The 12,494-nt window shown below is 50.9% G+C and overlaps 6 protein-coding genes across 6 annotated transcripts in view; 2 read left to right on the top strand and 4 right to left on the bottom strand.

Annotated features, from left to right (window-relative positions):
• The first annotated feature begins 133 nt into the window (after positions 1-133).
• Positions 134-1,866, top strand: EURHEDRAFT_413410 (putative GTP binding protein (Gtp1)). The gene is made up of 7 exons (XM_040782167.1): positions 134-305; positions 368-396; positions 457-471; positions 529-553; positions 606-924; positions 975-1,084; positions 1,137-1,866. Exons 1-7 carry the CDS (start codon positions 277-279, stop codon positions 1,711-1,713), a joined length of 1,104 nt encoding a protein of 367 aa, XP_040637876.1. The 5' UTR covers positions 134-276; the 3' UTR covers positions 1,714-1,866.
• Positions 1,867-1,956: 90 nt separating this feature from the next.
• cpa1 (carbamoyl-phosphate synthase (glutamine-hydrolyzing) CPA1) lies at positions 1,957-3,294 on the bottom strand (the record flags this gene model as incomplete). Its single annotated transcript, XM_040780224.1, has 1 exon — positions 1,957-3,294. The coding sequence occupies one exon, from the start codon at positions 3,292-3,294 to the stop codon at positions 1,957-1,959; it is 1,338 nt and encodes a 445-aa protein (XP_040637875.1).
• A 1,177-nt stretch (positions 3,295-4,471) lies between these two features.
• Positions 4,472-7,533, top strand: EURHEDRAFT_516119 (uncharacterized protein; the record flags this gene model as incomplete). Its single annotated transcript, XM_040786440.1, has 2 exons — positions 4,472-5,033; positions 5,597-7,533. 2 exons carry the CDS (start codon positions 4,472-4,474, stop codon positions 7,531-7,533), a joined length of 2,499 nt encoding a protein of 832 aa, XP_040637874.1.
• A 66-nt stretch (positions 7,534-7,599) lies between these two features.
• Positions 7,600-9,412, bottom strand: EURHEDRAFT_458475 (uncharacterized protein; the record flags this gene model as incomplete). Its single annotated transcript, XM_040784506.1, has 5 exons — positions 7,600-8,387; positions 8,441-8,870; positions 8,933-8,999; positions 9,065-9,204; positions 9,263-9,412. 5 exons carry the CDS (start codon positions 9,410-9,412, stop codon positions 7,600-7,602), a joined length of 1,575 nt encoding a protein of 524 aa, XP_040637873.1.
• Positions 9,413-9,522: 110 nt separating this feature from the next.
• Positions 9,523-11,433, bottom strand: EURHEDRAFT_480841 (putative DnaJ domain protein Psi). The gene is made up of 3 exons (XM_040785494.1): positions 10,839-11,433; positions 10,092-10,768; positions 9,523-10,039 (listed from the first exon to the last, which is right to left on the bottom strand). The coding sequence occupies exons 1-3, from the start codon at positions 10,984-10,986 to the stop codon at positions 9,743-9,745; spliced, it is 1,122 nt and encodes a 373-aa protein (XP_040637872.1). The 5' UTR covers positions 10,987-11,433; the 3' UTR covers positions 9,523-9,742.
• An 833-nt stretch (positions 11,434-12,266) lies between these two features.
• Positions 12,267-12,494, bottom strand: part of cp1 (putative carboxypeptidase S1) — a 2,381-nt gene continuing 2,153 nt past the window's right edge. The window contains exon 3 of the mRNA XM_040785493.1: positions 12,267-12,494. The gene's annotated coding sequence lies outside the window, so the exon portion shown is untranslated.

Genomic DNA, 12,494 nt, shown 5'->3' with positions numbered 1-12,494 from the left:
AGAAAAGTTGGAGAGTGTTGTTGTTGTCTAAAGGCAAAGTCGGTCGATGAAGTTGACGGGGCGATAGCGCTTAGTCAGCTACTCTTGGCACTTGAGAATTTGATATCGCTACTCGCTGTAGAGTAACATCGCAGGTATACTACCGTGGGTTCTGTTGATTATTTATCTTTACTGGGGGATACTAGAGAACTATAAATCCTCGTTCTTTTACCGCTCTCCTTGAACCCGTCCAGATTGTAATTGATTCTCAGAGTCTCTGAGACTCCAACCGGCAAGATGGTGAACATCACGGAGAAGATCAAAGAGTAGGTCTTGGATTATCTGCTGGTTGGATAGATTAGCTAAATGCCGGTGTTTCATTTTACAGAATCGAAGATGAGATGCGCAGGACGCAGAGTAAGCATATTCTATTTCACTAATAAACCGCTTGAGAACCCCGCGCTAACTAGATCACAGAGAACAAAAACACAGGTGGGCGCCGCATTATATACAACCCTTCAGATTGAACAGTTTCTGATAATCTTCTAGAATATCATCTGGGTACTCTTAAGGGGTACTTTTCACCCAACCTTCAATATAAATCAAACAACCGCTAACGACATCAGAAAACTCGCCCGTCTAAGGGCCCAACTCCTCGAACCTACTGGTGCCAGCGGCGGAGGCGGCTCCGGCTTCGACGTAAGCAAGAGTGGTGACGCGCGAGTAGCCCTCGTCGGTTTCCCCTCCGTCGGTAAATCCACTTTCTTGTCCAAGATCACCAAGACCAAGAGTGAGGCCGCTGCGTACTCGTTCACCACACTCACGGCTATCCCGGGTGTGTTGGAGTATGGGGGCGCTGAAATCCAGATTCTGGATTTGCCGGGTATTATTGAGGGTGCTTCTGAGGGGAAGGGGCGTGGGAGACAGGTTATTTCTGCTGCTAAGGTGGGCACATTGTTCCAATGATTGTTGGTCGAGATTACTGACAACGATAGACGAGTGACTTGATTCTCATGGTTCTTGATTGTACAAAACGTGCTGAGCAGCGATCTCTGCTGGAGGCTGAATTGGATGCTGTTGGCATTCGACTTAACAAGGACCCTCCGTAAGACCCTTTCCACCCATCACATAATGGCTAGAGTAACTGACAATCAAAGCAACATCTATCTCAAACAAAAGAACGCAGGCGGCATGAAAATCACCTTCCAAACACCTCCCAAATCCCTCGACGAGAGAATGATCTACAACGTCCTTCGCGACTACAAAATCCTGAACTGCGAAGTCCTAGTCCGCGACGAAAACGCCACAATCGACGACTTCATCGACGTAATTATGAAAGACCACCGTAAATACATCCGCTGCCTCTACGTCTACAACAAGATCGACGGCGTCAGCCTGGACTTCCTCAACGAGCTCGCTCATGAACCCTACACCGCGGTCATGAGTTGTGAACTCGATCTCGGTGTTCAAGACGTTGTTGATCGGATCTGGAAAGAATTGAGATTGGTCCGGCTTTATACGAAGAGAAAGGGCGAGGAGCCGGATTTTTCGGAGGCGTTGATTGTGAGGCAAAACTCGAGTATTGAGGATGTGTGTGATCAGGTTCATCGGACACTTAAGGAGACGTTCAAGTATGCGTTAGTTTGGGGGGCTAGTGCAAGACATGTTCCGCAGAGGGTTGGGTTGGGACATATTGTGGCGGATGAGGATGTTGTTTCCATTGTTGCGAAGTAATAAATATTAGACGGTGGTATGGTGGATATAGTCATTAGAATTAGGTCAAATGTGCAACGACTTCAATTGATGACCCTGGAAGCAGATCATTTGCATTAGTCTTCCTAGTGGTACGGTACACGGCATAGCTACGCTTTAGGCATTACTTGGAGAATCTAAATAGCAAATTATATTGACTGATGTAAAAAAAAATGACCTAAGCTATATCCAACCCAAACTCCAATGCTCACGAACCCAGACAAATTAAGCAGATCCAGCAGCAGCAGCGGCCGCGGCCGCTGCAATGTTCTGCATACCAACGGTAGGCTGCACACCAACACGCTCCTTGGCCAAGATATCGACCAAGAGAGGGTTGGGCCGGCTGTCCCGCTGGGGGTGGAACTGGGCCTGGTTGTTCTTGTAGCTCAGCACGCTGTCGAGGTAGATGTCGAAGAGGTACGAAGAGTCAAGCGGACCTCCCTTGGCCTCGGGGTGGAACTGGGTGCTGAAGATGGGACGAGACTTGTGGATCATGCCCTCGTTGCTCGCGTCGTTCAGGTTGGTGAAATACGGCTTCCAGTCAGATGGCAGGGTCGTGGTGTCAACCGCGTAACCGTGGTTCTGACTGGTGATGTGGCAGCGACCGGTGCTCATGTCCAGAGCGGGAATGTTGTGAGCACGGTTACCGTACTTAAGCTTGACGGTGCGGGCACCAGCGGCCAAAGCCAAGAGCTGGTGACCCAAGCAGATACCGAAGATGGGAAGCTGGGAGGACTCCATCAAGCGGCCCAGGTGGTAGATGGTGTCCTGACAGTGAGTCGGGTCACCGGGACCGTTGGAAATGAAGACACCGTCGAAGTGGTGGGCGACCTTGTGGATAGGAAAGTCGTAGGGGAACACGGTGACACTGGCGCCACGGCTAACCAAGCTACGCAGAATGTTCTCCTTGACACCACAGTCGATGACAGCCACGTGGCACTGGGGGTCCGCAGCACTGACGTGGAAGGGGGCCTTGGTGCTGACCTGGCGGACGAGGTGGATCTGCTCAGGGTCGGTAAAGGCCTCATCCTGGTCGGCATCGTACTCCTCACCCACGGTGATACGGGCCAGAGACGAACCCTGCTCACGCAAGTAGGTGACGATTTCACGGGTGTCGACGCCAGAGATGGCTGGAACGCCCTCACGAGCACACCATTCTCCAAGACTCTCGACAGCCGTCCAGTGGCTGTAGCGCTCCGCAGCATCGGCGACGACGACACCGGCGGCTTGCAGGTTGGGGGACTCGAAGTACTTGAGCAGACCGTGGTTGTCCTTCTGGAAAGACGGAACACCGTAGTTCCCAATCAGGGGCTGGGTGAAGACCAAAATCTGACCCCGGTAGGACGGATCGGTCAAGGATTCGGGGTAACCGACCAGGGAGGTTGTAAAGACGGCCTCACCGGAAATGTTGGAGCGGGCTCCGAAGGACTTTCCGTGGAAGATAGGACCATCTCGGATCGTGAAAGTGGCGCGCTCCGAAGTAGGCTTCTGACGAACCGTAGCCATGAAGCGGGACTGGATGCCAGCATTGACAGAGGGGAAGGCGGGGGCCCTGGCGGGCATCGCCCTGAAGACTCGAGCAAACATTGTACGGATGGTTTTTTTTTACGAGTATGCGAATGAGACGAAAGACACGAGACGATTGAAGTTTATTCAGCAGCTTCCAGAAGCTTTCCAGAGGTGATCTATAGGGAGAATGTCAGTGAATTGACTCATGGGTATCGTGTCATGTGTGCACATACCCGAGATGTAGTCCTGAGAAGTGAAGATAGAGTGCAAACGCATAAGCGCGACTGAAGAGCTACTAGTCGTTAAACAAGTAGTAATAAAGAGTTAGAAAGAGGAAGAGTTTAGCGGGACATTGAATTCAATGGGTGTTGTGTTGCAGTAGAGTATTCTCTGGGGAAGAAGAGAGAAAAGAGGAAGAAAAGTTTGAGCGGAGGGAAAAGAGAAGAAAAAGGCGGGATGGAATCGGGCCGGTCGAAGCACGTGTCTTGAACTCACCGAGTTTTGTGCGAGTCGCCATCCAATCAGACTGTGGGGATTGGCAGCGCCGCTATCGGAGGCGTCTTGATATCGTATGTGACTGGGGTATTACTTACGATACAATGCTTGACAAATCCAATTTGATACTTCAAAAGCATCCACAATTGATGTTGATCATGAAAATCTGCAGAGGCAACAGGCTGCGCGTACGCGATGATATAACGACTTTATCACTCCCACGTGCTATTTGCTAACCGGAATGACTCAACAGACTTGATGTCACTTAGCCACTGTTTCAGAGCTGCCAAGGCAGCTATTGTAATGGTGATCGTTAGGGCTACTACTCTGGCCACTGTCGGATCAATCAGATTCAAGTACATTTGTTCATAGTACACAGGCCAAGAAAGAACATCAAGCACCAAAGCAACTGTAGGATGATCCTGTCTCAATTCAACCGTGAGATTCGTACAACATCCGGGTCTTTGTCTTGAATCGCGTCGGGTTTTAGAGGATAGAATCGGCGCATTGTACCCTGTAGTTCTGGACCCTGTCTTCCGTCTCCCTGTCGTCCCTCGTTTTCCAATAGACTAGACGAGGGTCAGGTTTCACAGAAGCCAATGAAACCATGTCGGCTTATTTGTCGATACCCCTCATTCGGTGACTTTGAAGGAGGCTATAAACGGAGCTGACAGAGGGGACAAAAGGGTGGTAAGCTCCTCATTGCACAATTAGATCACCAGATCACCCGATTACCATGGTCGCCATTCGATATCTCCTCCAAGCCCTGGTGGCTTCGACACTCGACACCACCGTCCTAAGTAGGGCAATCAAACCACAACACCACGGCCTGCCAGAGACACAGTATCCACTAGGACATTATCCCCAAGATAAACCAGGCTGTGACGGCTCTGGCGTCATTGCGCCCGGTAATGGTGATTGCAATGGCGATGGCCTCATCGACAAACCCAATCCCCGACGAAGAGACCGAGAGGGGTTCCACTTTGAGAATCCTTCGACGGATTGTGCATACGTGACGCAGATGCACATCTGGGATTCGTTCAAGGATTTGGAAAAGGACATGAACAAGTTGTTCACGCTGATCCATAAGGATGTGAATTTCACGGTGGTTGGACACCATCCTATTGCGGGTCATTATAATGACCTGATGCATTTCTATGTCAATGCTCTTCGTCGAGTCAGTGTCTTGTTCATGGACCATGCGGATAGGTTCGAGATCCATCCTCAAGCCATTCACGGGGGTTGTAATGAGCGATGGTCGGTTCAGGAGGTTCAGTTCAAAGGAATCATGAATTCTGGTAAACCCCTTTTAATCCTTTCATCACAATATTGTAGTTGGACACGTAACTAATGATGCAGGCGATCCTTTCGACATCGTTAATGTCTGGATAACTCGCTGGCACAAGGGCCAAATGGTCGAAATCCGGACATACATCGACGCAGCCCGGATCATGGAAGCCCTGCATAAGAACGAAATTTGGTGGAATGGCACCACATTCCGGGACAATGTGAATTATATGCCCGGACCAGCGGGCATGCCGGATATCAAGGCATTGGAGGATTTAATGGGCTATCCGGATGGAAGTCCTTATGAGCGTTGATCTAGTTAATGGGTTAAAAATAGTGGCTGCACTAGATATATCATATGTAATACAATCACCTGCTATGGTTTAATAGTATGATCCTTCATGCTCGTATTCGATTTAGTCGAAGTGAAATGTTCGGCAAATGAGGGGAAGGTCACATGAATTTAAGCTTAACCCCAACCGCGTTTAATTCCTCCACTTCCCCAGCTTCTCCCGATGTCAAAGACAAACTAGAAGCTGAATTTAAGATGTCCATTTGCTTTCTACTCTGCTAGTATTATTTACAATGTCCGATTCTGCCATACGAAAGCGCTCTCGCGTCGCCTGCACGTCCTGCCAGTCTCGCAAGCGCAAATGCTCCGGAGGCCAACCATGCACCATCTGCGCCCAATTCGGCACCGAATGCCACTACGATTACTTCTCCCGCAAGAAAAAAGACGTCAAACCAAATCCGTATGCTAATGTACTCCATACGGCACCAACAGCGGCAACGACAGCTACCTCCAATTCGAGCGATCTGACCACCACCGCGGACGAGAAGAGGAGCCGCAGCCCGGTTGAGCCGGACCATATTCATTCCACCTCCCTCGAAGCCAATTCAGGCGCTGCGTTTGTGAGACGTTTAGGCCTGAAGCTTGAGACGGCACATGCACCGCGATTACATTTGTTTGCTTGGAATGCCGGGGCTCGTACGCCGTCCGCAGAGTCGTTGGCATCATCGTCCGCCGCCACGGGGTCGACCATAGTCGACATCGTCTCGCAGGATGAGATGCGCTCCTTGATAGCAGTTTGGTTTGAGAAAATCGACCCTTGCTACGGATTCATCGATCGCGATCATCTCCTCCGCCAGGTCAGTCGGCGATGGCTACCCCCTTCATCCGAATCAGCGCTGGGGCCCAGCTCCTATGACGCGGTGCTGTGCGGGCTGGCGGCGATGGGAATGCTCTTCTCGCGACGGAAGGGGTCAATCGCAGAAGCCAGGGTCGTAGAATCCGGACGAGAAATCCTCGAGAAACACGTCACCTCCGATTCCCCCTCTCCTGCCATCATCACTGGCTGGATCCTACGAGTCTCATATCTCCGCATGACGGCGTCCCCCCACACAGCTTGGATAGCCAGCTGCACGACAATGCACCTCGTCGAGGCCGCCGGAATGCATCTCGAGAATCCCTCGGATAATGGCTTCCTCCGACAAAACGACGAGAGCTACTGCAATCCTGAACTGCGTCGCAGGCTGTTCTGCATGGCCCGCCACCTCAACGTCTGGGTGTCCTTTGAGCTAGGCCGCTCGCGAGTCGTCCTACACGGCGCAAACTCTGTCGCTCCAGCGCGCAGGGTTGACGTCAACACAACCCAGTTCTACACCGAGATATTCGAACTGCTCCCTGTCTCCGAGAGCCTGGATCCAGTTCGATCGTCAGACTCTTCAGATCTTGAAGGCATACTGTCCGATGTCCTGGATGGAGAGTACGTCCCGTACATCCTCATCCTCGTGCAATGCAACCTCGTCCTCTGTATATACCGCCGTCTCCGCGCGCTCAGCCACTCCATCTCCGCAAAACTACTCGATCGCATCGTCGCGCTCGCCGCGAAAGCCCTCCACGCCACCCGCGAACTCACAGCCGATGTCTGTCCATGGCATTACATCGCCATAGTCCCCTTCCAGGTTGTCTGTACACTGCTAGCAATGGATAACCGCAAGTCCCTAGCCTTGTTGGGCGACGCAATGCAGACCCTCGGCGAAGTTGCCGCTGCATACGACACAGACGTCATGCGGGAGGCATACAGCACAGCATACCTGCTTATCCTGCTACACCAGCGACGGAAAGAAGAAGATACAAGGGTCATTGGGGATGTGTTGCAGGTCAACAGCGTTGCATCGCTATTGACACCGCATCACGCTGCTGCTTCTGCTTCTGCTTCTGCGCCAGCGCCTGCTCGTACTCATGCTCATGCTCATCAGCAGGCTGCTGCTGCGCCTGATGACGCTACTGCGAACTTTTACGATGGTGCATCTACTTCTACTGCTGAGAGCAATCATATCAACCATGCGCACGCACACGCGCACGCGCACGGTGTGCCACTGCCGACACACTCTGAGTTCTCGTGGCTGGGCGATTTAATGATTGATATGCCGAGTTTGCAGAATTTCGATCTCGATCAATTTCTTACTACCGATGTACCTTGGCCGTTGCCGGAGATGGGGATTTAGTCTCTTAAATTATCTGAACTATGTTCATGTTATAAGAACGTCTGGGTATAGGGGTTGGAAAACAGCTCATTCAGTCTTCCCCTGCTTACTCTTCTTTCCCGAAGACGAAGACACCAACCCAAGCTTCAACAACACCCACAGAAATCCAAGCACAATAACCGCAACCGTACCAAGCTCGATCGTTTTACTCCGGAACAATCCCTCTTTCTCATCCAACTGCAAAACAGGGACAGTCACCTTCTCGTAAAGATAGACATCCTCATCACTAGGATGCACCTGGTAAAACATCGTCCGAGGCCCAAACAACCCCTCCCAACCCAGATTCACCCGGTCAAACGGGTTAATCCCCATCTTCGTCCCTCCTTCGGCCGTGCACGCCCAGAAGACAACCGGCCATGGGACCCGTATAGTACGGTATCCGGACTCGGAGGGGGGCAGGTAGCGCAAGTGTAGCGGGATAGTTACGTTCCATTCGCTTGTCACCGCGTCAAGGTTCTCCGGGGTAGCAAGCTCGAGTAACCAGTTTGAGCCCCACCGGTCGACGGCCCAATCTGGTGCTTCAAGGTCTGTTTCGCCGAAGACGGCGCGGAGGGCGGCTAGATTGTGCGATTGGAGGAAGAGCGGGTCTGTCGTGGAGAGTTGGTATTTGTCGCCGAATATGGATGATGGGAGGGTGAGATATGTATGCAGCGCGCAGGTTGCGTCTGCCGGGGCGGGGGGTTCTTTCAGCGCTGACGGAGAGAGGGAAAGTGTCATTGTCGGATGGAGGCCTTTTGGATGGGAGAAGGAAGCCAAATACGTTGCGTCATCTGGTAGAGCATGATGCCGCGATGGGAAGGAGAACATCGTCGGCTCTGCACTCATTAGCATATCTCAGAATAAATTTTCAGGTAGGAAATGAACATACTCAGCTTCTCATCCCTCCCCACAACACCCAACAACCCACCCATCTTAATATCCTCCGCCTCCGCCGCCTTCTCCGTCGTCAATAACCCAACCTCAACCTGATCAATCCCCTCCCTTCCACCATTACCATTACCCTCCGGCTTCGCAACTCTTTGCGACCATTCCCCGTCGCCAGGTGCTCTACTCGACACCGCCGACACAGTCAGGACATGCGAGATGCCATCATAGCTGATATCAAATGTGTCTGCGAACAGCGACGATGCGAGTTCTATGCAGTCGTACGATGAGTCGGACCATCTGGGCAGTTTGGCACAGATGTTATCTTTGATATAATCGACCAGCGGAGTTGCAAAGGAGAGGACGCTGTAGTAGTACAAATCAGCGGTGGAGGAGAACCGTTTTGAAAGGATCGGCGGCTCTATGAATGATTTCTATATCAATTAGCATTGCATCCCCATTCCATTAATGAACTTTGTGATTCGAGTGTACAAACCTCAGTGCTCAAACAATCGACCTCCTCCCCAAACATCCTCTTCAGCAGTGGACATAGTGCATCTTCCCTACACACCGCTCAACAATCAGCAAGACATCCCCACCACCGCAAAGAAAATATATCAAATCTCACCCCTCAGCACGCTTCTCCCCAGAAACAAAAACATGCAAACCCGACGAGATCCTACTCGCCAATGGCGCGGGAGCTTTGTGCGACTGTTCTGTGGCCCAGCGGATGTGGACTGCTTGGTATTGGTCTATGACTGTGCGTATCTATCACCAATCAGTATTTATCCAATCGTCTATAGCCCCTAGTATGGTTGGGAAGCACATCGTCTGGCAACTCATCATAGCTAACGGTGAGCCGTTCTTCGCGGACAGCATCGAGGTTGGTGACTGAGAGGGCGTCGGGGGTGAGAACGGCTTGGTCGGGGGAGAAGGGGGCGTTGGGGGGTTGAATAAAGGTGATTCTTCGTTTCATTCTGCTGTCACTGGATTGAGTGTAATGTAGTGTAGTGTAGAGGTGTTGGAGGTGTTTTGGTGAGCTGAGCTGTTCGGATGCTTCTCCGCACCCGATCGGGCTATGCTGATAAGATAAGCTGGCTTGAATTCGTCATATCATTGAGCAGGTGCATATAACTACTTCGCAATCAAAACACGGGTTGTCTTCGCTATTATACATGGTGTATATATAAAACACAATCCATTTCATTCAAACAAAAGTATCAATCCAGGAATTGAGTATCGACCATCGCTCGCACACCGCAACGCCAAAATAATGCTAAACCATAATACAAAGGAAATAGAGAAATCATGGTAGGACATCCCTCAGAACGTCCTTCTGCGATGGGGTCAGGCTGGCCGGGAACCGTACATTGACCCGGACAACCAAGTCACCGCGCTCAGCCGGCTTCTTGGATATCGTCATACCCAAGCCGGGGAATCGTTCTTCGTGGCCAGGCTGTGTAGGACCTGGTTTCGAGACGCGAATCGATTTGCCGTCGATTGTGCGCACGATGCGCTCCCAGCCGGTGAGGGCTTCCTTGAGGCTGATTTCAACCGTTGTGATCAGATGGTCGTTTTGGCGTTTGAAGTTGGGGTGCTCTTTCTGTAGGCTTGTTAGCGCGGATTCCTGAAAGCCTAGGCTAAGGATAGCTTACCTCCGTCACAATAAGGTGGACATCCTGCCGACCACCTTCTTCCTGATCCCCAACACCCTTATATTTGATCTTGGATCCCGTCCGCAGACCAGCTTTGATGTTCGCTTCTAATGTCACATCCTGCACAGTCCGCTTCCCGCTAGGATCAAAGGCCTTGCTCTTCGTAGTAACCTTCTTAGCCGTCCCCCGGAAAAGCTCCTCAAGCGTCAACGGCAACTCCTTCTCCACCACAGTCGGTTCTGGCGTAGGAGCGCGCCGCGATTGCTGGAAACCCGGCCCGCGACCGCCAGCCCCCGACCTGAAGCCACGACCAGCGCCGCCGCCTCCGCCAAAACCACCACCCAGCATCGAGAAAATATCATCATCGTCCATTCCACCCATTCCACCGCCACTAGCCTTGGCGAAGTTCTTGAAGATGTCGTCCGCGGAGCTGAATCGGAAGCCGTTGGCGCCGCCGCCGGGACCGCTCGAGAAATGGAATGACCGCGCACCACCACCACCGGGCATGCCTCCACCGAACCCGAAACCACCGGGCATTCCGCCGTCGAAGGGCGATGCTCCGGCACCACCGCCTGGTGATGGTGCAGGGCCGCCGCGGAGGAGATATTCGAGACCGAACTGGTCATAGACCTTACGCTTCTCGGGATCGGAGAGGACTTCGTAGGCTTGGGAGACGTCTATATGTTGTTAGTAAATTCACACTTTTTATTTGAAAAAAAAAAAAAAAAAAAAAAAAAAGAGACGCACCCTTGAATTTCTCCGCTGCACTAGCATCATCTTTGTTCTTGTCCGGATGGTACTTCAGCGCGCATTTCCGGTATGCCTTTTTGATATCATCCTGCGATGCATCGGGCTTGACGCCTAACGCATCATACAATTTCGATTCCGCAACCATGGTGTTAATTCAATTGTTGTAGCGTTTGCGATACCGACAACTGTTCAGTTGACCAGCGGGTGTTAAAACCACAAGTTCGCAGTGTCGAAGTGCGGTCTGGGACGATCCCGAATGACGGCGAAGATTCGAGACGACTTGCTTGATTTGACGCAGTTCGTAATACTCGGGTATGTCTGTACTATGTAGTCACTTTGATGGAGCACTCAACACAGCGCAGAAGAAAATGATATATTAAGAAAGAAGAGTGAAAACAAGTTAAGACGAACAAGCGACAGTTCCAGTCCCCAGCGGTGACGTGTGACGTGACCTGAAAACGCTCGGCCAATCGAAGAAGGTTCGCGAAGATTCTGCAGTTTCAGCGACACCCGTTACTCTCATACTACATACAATAGAGATTCAATGCGTTATCAAGCGAGATAGCCTCTTCCCCCTGCCAATATGCACGCTGCGAAATATAGTAATGAGGGGCCTGATTGTTAGCATCACTTTGTGCACTTGCCTAATGCGGGGTAGTCCGTGCGCAATCACGTGCGTTATGCTTGCTTATGTAAGTTATGTGCATAACATAACTAACATAACTAGTTATCTCGATCAAATATGTGATCCCAAATAATCAGCCCTTCTGGCGTGCAAGTCCCTCGGCGTGCAAGTTCCTCGGCTGGTCTAATAATATTCCTATTGATCTATTCGACCGCTTTTGAATGACCCGCATCTCCAAACTTGATATCCTCAGGTCTATAGCCCGATGTTATCCAGTCGCCGCGATGTTTCTGCTCAATTGGTTCGATTCAATCAGCCATACTGTACAGAATATTGTCATGGCCTCGGTTATATGTCTCCTCCAGATGACGCCGAAGCTCTTGATTGCCCCTATCATCTCCGGGAAGTCTCCTGTCAAGGATCCGGGCAGCATCCAGAGCTTTTGTAGCTGCATTTTCGGCAGCGTGGTATTTTTGGGACTAATTCGCCTGCGGTAATCATGGCGAGTTAATGATTATATTTTTCACTAAATTGTTAGAAGACCTTGTATATGTAGGTCTGCAGGACGGTGGAATAGCGAGCTTTTGTATCGAAGGAGAGGTAGGTGGTCGCCATTCATCTGGAACCCTGAAGACCTCAGCCGAATACCTCGCAGAAATACGTTGTGGTGCAATTTAATTGAACCACGCATTTTTATATCATTATATGCTGCATGGTGATTGTGACTTGTTCAAGTGTGCCTCATATACTGCGTGGCTGGCTGAACGCCCTTCAAGGCTGAACATTATGCAGAATGGTTCGCCATGACATTACTTTCAAGCACATCAACGGCTGGCTAGCCAAATATGTGATGGTACATGTCATTTTGCATGAGATTTAGTATTGTATTATCACTCTGTGGTGGGCTGTATACATCTCATAGTTGAGCCACGGAGACTTTCCCCTCTTACCACAAGTAGTAGGACAAATGCAAGCTCTTAAGTAGCCCTGCTAAATTTTCATCGCCCAAAAAAAAAAAAAAAAAAAAA

The sequence above is a fragment of the Aspergillus ruber genome (genome assembly GCF_000600275.1).
Source record: "Aspergillus ruber CBS 135680 unplaced genomic scaffold scaffold00017, whole genome shotgun sequence".
Classification (NCBI taxonomy): domain Eukaryota; kingdom Fungi; phylum Ascomycota; class Eurotiomycetes; order Eurotiales; family Aspergillaceae; genus Aspergillus; species Aspergillus ruber.
This window is presented reverse-complemented; position numbering and strand designations above follow the sequence as displayed.

Coding starts and splice junctions, on each gene's coding strand:
- EURHEDRAFT_413410 (XM_040782167.1), top strand. CDS start 277: ATGGTGAACATCACGGAGAAGATCAAAGA. Junction 925..974: donor AGGTTATTTCTGCTGCTAAG/GTGGGCACATTG, acceptor TGACAACGATAG/ACGAGTGACTTGATTCTCAT. Junction 1,085..1,136: donor CGACTTAACAAGGACCCTCC/GTAAGACCCTTT, acceptor TGACAATCAAAG/CAACATCTATCTCAAACAAA.
- EURHEDRAFT_480841 (XM_040785494.1), bottom strand. CDS start 10,986: ATGGTTGCGGAATCGAAATTGTATGATGCGTTAGGCGTCAAGCCCGAT. Junction 10,769..10,838: donor TGCAGCGGAGAAATTCAAGG/GTGCGTCTCTTT, acceptor AACAACATATAG/ACGTCTCCCAAGCCTACGAA. Junction 10,040..10,091: donor TCCACCTTATTGTGACGGAG/GTAAGCTATCCT, acceptor ACAAGCCTACAG/AAAGAGCACCCCAACTTCAA.